Raw genomic sequence first — 7,711 nt, forward strand, 5'->3', positions numbered from 1 at the left:
CTGCTGCTTTCTCACAGGGAAGCCTCCTCATTGCCACTCAACTGGATGTCAACTGGGTTTCAATGGATCGCCATCTGCTCCACTTCAGCGGAAAATGGCAGGTTTTTCCAGGGAGAGCTGTGGGACAAATGGTAAACCGCTGGGACCCGTGCTTTCTAGGTGAGGGAGAAGTGGAAGTGTGCACAAACTGTATTATAATAGGGCTGGTAGTACAGTAACAAGACCTTGTTAGCATCATTCACATGAGATGGCAGCATACTTTGAAAACCGCAGTAGTTTACTGGACTTTGTAAGGGCCCTTTTATCCAGGATACTTTACAAATTCAACCCAAAATCTCCTGTGACCACAAAGAGGTTCTTGAAATATATTATTTGGCAGTCGACAACTAGGTTTCTTAATGACAGGCCTGTGCCGGGGAACACTAGAGTTTGATACGCTACAACGAAGTAGCGCTACACTAAATAAATAAACGAATAAATACCACCCACTGGGAACAAGTCGAGAGTGGATAGGAAGCAAGGGCCGAAGGACATGACTGGGGTCCCTATGGAAATGAAGGGAAGAGAATAATGAGCTTCAGAGAAAGCAAGAAATATGCAACGCAATACAATCGCCACGAATGCAACTGATCTGTGGAAAACACAACCTGAAAAGAGAAGCAACGCATGTATTTGCAAACTAAGAAAGTCTTCAGTAAGAAATTATTTTTTAAAGCAAGAAATAGATCCTAATACGGGACGAAATGGGTCACTGGAATGAGACGGCTCTGCTTATCTTTCCCTTTTATTATTTCAGACGGGGGAGTTTGACGGCGCCCGGGCTACTTACTGCTGCGGCCGCTGCTCCTGCCCGCCCTCCGGCCCCGAAGCGCCCCCATCCCGGGGGCCGGCAGAGGCGTCGCCCGGCGAGGCGCCCCTTGGCAAGGGAGACAGAGAGGCCGATCGCGTCCAGCTCATGGCTCCTGCTGCAAGGACTCAGTTCGCGGGTACACGCGCGCCCAGAACAGCTGCTCCCTCGCCCAGCCGCAGGAAACGAAATCGAAAGTTTGCCGCAGGCGCTTTACTTTCGCTTTCCGCGCCAAGACACGCCCCGCCCTCGAACACACGCCCCCTCGCCTCACCTGCCGAGGGACACAGGTGGTCTCCATGAAGGATGGAGTCACACCCCCCAGGGGCCCAAATGCGCGGGGCCGCCCCCGCTGAGCATGCTCGGTTGCAGGGCCAGCCTGGATCCCACTTACCTGCGAGTAAGCGCCATGCAAACATGCGCTGGATTAGCTAGAGAGTTCCAGAAAGACATCTACAGTGGTATCTCTGGTTACATACGCTTCAGGTTACATACGCTTCAGGTTACAGACTCTGCTAACCCAGAAATAGTCCTTTAGGTTAAGAACTTTGCTACAGGATGAAAACAGAAATCGTGCTCCGGCGGCGCAGCAGCAGCAGGAGACCCCATTAGCTAAAGTGGTGCTTCAGGTTAAGAACAGTTTCAGGTTAAGTACAGACCTGCGGAATGAATTAAGTACTTAACCCGAGGTACCACTGTACTTCTGCTTCATTGACTATGCAAAAGCCTTTGACTGTGTCGACCACAGCAAACTATGGCAAGTTCTTAAAGAAATGGGAGTCCCTGATCACCTCATCTGTCTCCTGAGAAATCTCTATGTGGGACAAGAAGCTACAGTTAGAACTGGATATGGAACTGATTGGTTCAAAATTGGGAAAGAAGCACGACAAGGCTGTATATTGTCTCCCTGCTTATTTAACTTACATGGAGAATTCATCTTGTGAAAGGCTGGGCTGGATGAATCCCGAGCCGGAATTAAGATTGCCGGAAGAAATATCAACAACCTCAGATATGCAGATGACACAACCTTGATGGCAGAAAGTGAGGAGGAATTAAAGAACCTTTTCATGAGGGTGAAAGAGGAGAGCGCAAAATATGGTCTGAAGCTCAACATCAAAAAAACGAAGATCATGGCCACTGGTCCCATCACCTCCTGGCAAATAGAAGGGGAAGAAATGGAGGCAGTGAGAGATTTTACTTTCTTGGGCTCCATGATCACTGCAGATGGTGACAGCAGTCACGAAATTAAAAGACGCCTGCTTCTTGGGAGAAAAGCAATGACAAACCAAGACAGCATCTTAAATAGCAGAGACATCACCTTGCTAACAAAGGTCCGTATAGTTAAAGCTATGGTTTTCCCAGTAGTGATGTATGGCAGTGAGAGCTGGACCATAAAGAAGGCTGATCGCCAAAGAACTGATGCTTTTGAATTATGGTGCTGAAGGAGACTCTTGAGAGTCTCATGGACCACAAGAAGATCAAACCTCTCCATTCTGAAGGAAATCAGCCCTGAGTGCTCACTGGAAGAACAGATTGTGAAGCTGAGACTCCAATACTTTGGCCACCTCATGAGAAGAGAAGACTCCCTGGAAAAGACCCTGATGTTGGGAAAGATGGAGGGCACAAGGAGAAGGGGATGACAGAGGATGAGATGGTTGGACAGTGTTCTCGAAGCTATGAACATGAGTTTGACCAAAGTGCAGGAGGCAGCGGAAGACAGGAGTGCCTGGCATGCTCTGGTCCAGGGGGTCACGAAGAGTCGGACACGACTAAACAACAACAAGAAGTGCCATGCAATGCAACAGGACTCGCTGTTGGGCAGGCGTGGCTGGGCTGGCGCTCTAAGGCCTGCATGCTGCCTCCACGTAGAGGAAGCTCAGGGACCAAGGAGGGCTCCCCACCACACCCACCCAAAGAGGAGGCAAGCAAGGCCCAGCCCCTTGGTAGGTGCCACTTTCCTCAGCTCTGCCTCTCCAAATTCCAGCACAAGAGGGGCAAGACGAGCCCCATATGCACCCCGCAGTGCTCAGTGAGACACACTGCCTGTTGACTCGGACCAGCGTTCTCATGAGTTGCAAGTGGCGGCTCAGGGAACAATCCCGTTGCCACGGTCCTCTGGTGCGAGTTCTGCAGGTCCATTGCGCCTTAGGATGTGGGTTGACGAATGTAGCCTCAATGTGGGAGAATCAAGGGGGGGGAGACTATATGCTGGGGGGCACTTGTGAGCAAACCTGCCTAGTAGACATGACGGGTGAAAGGACATTCACTTTGCCAGAGCCAAGCTGTGCAGGGCAGTATGTTTGGGAAGGTAACCTGGAAATGGTTACCTGGTAAGGCCTTTGCCAGCTCCAAGGTTTCCAGCCTTCGCTTTCGCTTTCCTGGGCCTCAAAAGGTAAAGGGAACCCCTGACTATTAGGTCCAGTCGTGACTGACTCTGGGCTTGCAGCACTCATGTCACTTTATTGGCTGAGTGAGCCAGCGTACAGCTTCCGGGTCATGTGGCCAGCATGACTATGCCGCTTCTGGTGAACCAGAGCAGCGCACGGAAACGCCGTTTACCTTCCCCCCGGAGTGGTACCTATTTATCTACTTGCACTTTGACGTGCTTTCAAACTGCTAGGTTGGCAGGAGCTGGGACCGAGCAACGGGAGCTCACCCCGTCACGGGGATTCGAACCGCCAGCCTTCTGATCGGCTCTGTGGTTTAACCCACAGCGTTAAACCACTGGGCCTGCTTTGTGCCTTTAACAACAGCCTGATGCACAGCAAGCAAGTCTTTTCCTTCCACTTATCTCGCAGCCAGGAGAAGTTCACCCACATAATTTCTGCTGCTGAAGCAAATACAGTTTGGCCCCGCTGAAGTCAATAGGAATGTCCCAGAACGCACTCTGAAAATGGCTTGCAATTTTCTAGACTGCTGTATGCAAACACATTTCTCTGGAATAATTCAGGTGACGTCTTTTCCCCCCTGTGCTTTTAATAGCCACACCACAGAAAGAATTTATGGTGGGGACTTTTCTGGCATGGAAATAGAAGTCATGGTGGTCTGCTGCTCTTTCTGGCATACAGAACCCCATAATTATTGGGGGGGGGCTCCCATCCCCCATAGAAGAGCGATGTGTGTGGCAATCCTGCTTAAGAAAGGAGACCTTAAGGGCAAAACTAGATGGTACACAGCATTTGTTTCGGTATGCAGTTTGCACCTATTCCATATAAAGTTGGAGAAGTAACTTAAAGCACAGATTGGGCAGGCAGGAAGGGGCAACTGAGCGCTTTACATGCCCCCCCCACCTGGTTTTCCCTATCCATTTTTCTTCTGCTATGGGTTACTTTCAGAACTGGAGCCTCAAAAGATGACAGCCAGAGAGAAGCAGCAGGAGGGTAGAAATTCAACAGGGGTAGAATTCAGCTATCCTTCCTCTCCTGCTGAACTTTGAATCACCCCCTTTATAAGAAATCTGTGGGCAAATTCTGGCACACGAATCTGCTACTGTTGGGTCTAGTCCCCTACCCTAAATGTGTTGTACAAGTAGTGGTGCTGTAGTGGGTAACTGTTGGACTTGAATCCTATTGAATATAGGATTTGAAATCTAGGTATTCCCTAGTGACCTTGGGCTACTCATCCTAGCCTCACAATGTTGTTCTGAGGGTTAAAAGGGGGCGAAGACACTATATGCCCATCCTAAAATTCTCGGTAGTGGCGCCCGCCCTGTGGAACGTCCTCCCATCAGATGTCAAAGAGATAAATAACTACCTGACATTCAGAAGACATCTTAAGGCAGCCCTGTTCAGGGAAGTTTTTAATATGTAACGCTGTACTGTTTTTAACACTGATTGGGAGCCGCCCAGAGTGGCTGGGGAAACTCAGCCAGATGGGCGGGGTATAAATAATAAATTATTATTATTATTATTATTATTATTATTATTATTATTATTATTATTATTAAAAACACCTGGGAGGACAGAGTAGGATTAAAATGTAACAAATAAATCCAGAAATAGGTGTGGTTGTTGGGCAATAGGGAAAACAGCTTCTTCAGTCAGGGAAATATACCCTGGTTCTTTTCATTTCACATTAGAGATGTTCTGGTTCAGACTATGAACCTGTCCATCGTGTAATGGCTAGGTTTATTCCTAAGCACCATTTTCACTAGGTGTTCTCCTGCAAACCTGTAAAGTATGGTTTGTCCCAGCAGTTATTTCTGGAGTTCTTCTGTAGATCATCGTGCAGAACTCAGAATCACAGAACCGTAGAGTTGGAAGGGACTACGAGGGGCCATCTAGTCTAAACCCCCTGCAATGGAGGAGTCTTTTGCCCAATGTGGGGCTTGCACCCACAACCCAGGGCTTCAGAGTCTCGTGCTCAAGTGACTAAACTAATAATAGAAAATGGCCTCTGAAATATGTTCCCTTTTCAGGTGCAAACTCATATTAGCCCCTTGTTCTAAATAAAACTCTCAGTGGCTATGAGCTGTGCAAACAACACATACAACCAAGTAGACTTTATTATTATTATTATTATTATTATTATTATTATTATTATTATTATTATTATTATTATTTATAACCCGCCCATCTGGCTGGGTTTCCCCAACCACTCTTTTCTTCTCTACATTTCTTCTCTATACAGTGGTGCCTCGCAAGACGAAAATAATCCATTCCACGAGTCTCTTCGTCTAGCGGTTTTTTTGTCTTGCAAAGCAACCCTATTAGCGGCTTAGCGGATTAGCGCTATTAGCGGCTTAGCGGCTAAAAGGCTATTAGCGGCTTAGCGGCTTAGAAAAAAGGGGGGGAGCGAAAAAAATCGCAAGACTCGCAAGACGTTTTCGTCTTGCGAAGCAAGCCCATAGGGAAATTCGTCTTGCGAAGCGCATCGAAAAGCGGAAAACCCTTTCGTCTAGCGGGTTTTTCATCTTGCGAGGCATTCATCTTGCGGGGCACCACTGTATTTGGGCTAGTGATTTCTCTTGTTTGCTGCAGGCATTTTACATGGATGTTGTCTACCATCCAGATCTAAAATCCAGATGGATCTACAGTGGTACCTCATTTTGAGTCCGCCCTGTTTAGGGTCCATTTCGTCCAACGTCCGTGGCAAACCCGGAAGTACCAGAACAGGTTACTTCAGGTCGGCCAATCGTGCTTCGTGCATGCTCAGAGTGGCACTTTGTCGAGCGTCCCTTTCGTTGGGATCCGGGACGCAAAAGGAGGTACAACAGTACACACAACGGCAGGCACTGTGGGGTGGGTGCAGGGCAAACACACCCAGAAGATCCCAGGGTGGTTCCCAACAATGTAAAATACAACAATAAAAAGCAGTATAAAACAAATTACAATCCCAACTTGAGTGGGTCCTAAAAAATATACATCTCAGGTGTCAAGGGGAAGAATTCAACACCACGCTTTCCCAAATGTTTCCCATTGGAGCTTGCCCAACATAATAATCTCCCCCTAAGACAATTTGAGGGACGCGGGTGGCACTGTGGGTTAAACCACAGAGCCTAGGACTTGCCGATCAGAAGGTCGGCGGTTCGAATCCCCGCAACAGGGTGAGCTCCCGGTGCTCGATCCCATCTCCTGCCAACATAGCAGTTTGAAAGCACGTCAAAGTGCAAGTAGATAAATAGGTACCGCTCCGGCGGGAAGGTAAACAGCGTTTCCGTGCGCTGCTCTGGTTCGCCAGAAGTGGCTTAGTCATGCTGGCCACATGACCCGGAAGCTGTCTGCCGGCTCCCTCGGCCAATAAAGCGAGATGAGCACCACAACCCCAGAGTCAGTCACGACTAGACCTAATAGTGAGGGGTTCCTTTACCTTTACCTTTAAGACAATTTGGGGGCACCAGGGGGAGAAGTCCTGTTGCACTAGCTGAAGTCTTGGTGTGGGACCGGTCAGTTGAATCCAGCCCTAAGGTTTAGTATCTCTGCACCAACCTTACAACCCAGGTGAGAACTCTTGAAACTGCTCTGAGAAATGTCAATAAAGTCCATAGCATCGAAGAAGAAGAAGAGTTTGGATTTGATATCCCGCTTTATCACTACCCGAAGGAGTCTCAAAGCGGCTAACATTCTCCTTTCCCTTCCTCCCCCACAACAAACACTCTGTGAGGTGAGTGGGGCTGAGAGACTTCAAAGAAGTGTGACTAGCCCAAGGTCACCCAGCAGCTGCATGTGGAGGAGCGGAGACGCGAACCCGGTTCACCAGATTACGAGTCCACCGCTCTTAACCACTACACCACACTGGCTCCAATCTTTCTGAATTGAGCTGAGGGAAATTTTTGGACTCTGCATTGCCGAGGGAGGCATGCGCCTAAGCCTTTATCATAAACAAACTCACGGGTTCTTTTGTTGTGTTGGCATTTGTGTGGCAAGTCAAAACTCACCCCATTTTGTGGCCTTTCTTCACGTTGGGGTCTTTCTTTGTTTTTGTGCACAAAGGCACCAACCGATGCTGAGGCCTCTTACTCGACATCTATTACACTTATACAAGCAGTCCACAGGTTGCCGGCAGATTTGGCAACATACAAAGCACATCACTGAGCTGCTCTGGCTCACCTCTCCCAACTGCCGCCTTCCCAGAGCCCAACATTCTGTTTGGAAGTTTCTGTCAATGAGTGGCTCCCAGCATTATCCAATAATTGCTCTTCAGGTAAAACTGTAAGATGCTTTCCACAATCTTGGGAGGTATTGTGCGAACTTCTTGCAATATTCCATTCATACCAGTGGCATGACATAAACTTCTGAGGTGGTGAGGGGGAAGGGTAAATTCACCTGACCATTCAGTGATTTATTTAATTAGTTTGAAAGCATTTGTTAATTTAAGTGCGCTTACTCGATTTTTGTCCATTACATCATTAAAAAGACAAGGTTT

The 7,711-nt window shown here is 48.2% G+C and overlaps 1 protein-coding gene across 2 annotated transcripts in view; it reads right to left on the reverse strand.

Moving 5' to 3' along the window:
* Positions 1–1,061, reverse strand: part of EPSTI1 (epithelial stromal interaction 1) — a 40,698-nt gene extending 39,637 nt beyond the window's left edge. Inside the window, exon 1 of one of the 2 annotated variants that reach the window (XM_077933438.1) lies at positions 830–1,061. In XM_077933438.1, the coding sequence (XP_077789564.1) occupies positions 830–957 (128 nt within the window). In that variant the 5' untranslated portion in view covers positions 958–1,061. The remainder of the gene's footprint in view (positions 1–829) is intronic. The other variant, XM_028738088.2, reaches the window with a different exon arrangement.
* Between the last annotated feature and the right edge of the window lie 6,650 nt (positions 1,062–7,711).

This window comes from Podarcis muralis, chromosome 8 (genome assembly GCF_964188315.1).
Source record: "Podarcis muralis chromosome 8, rPodMur119.hap1.1, whole genome shotgun sequence".
NCBI lineage: Eukaryota > Metazoa > Chordata > Lepidosauria > Squamata > Lacertidae > Podarcis > Podarcis muralis.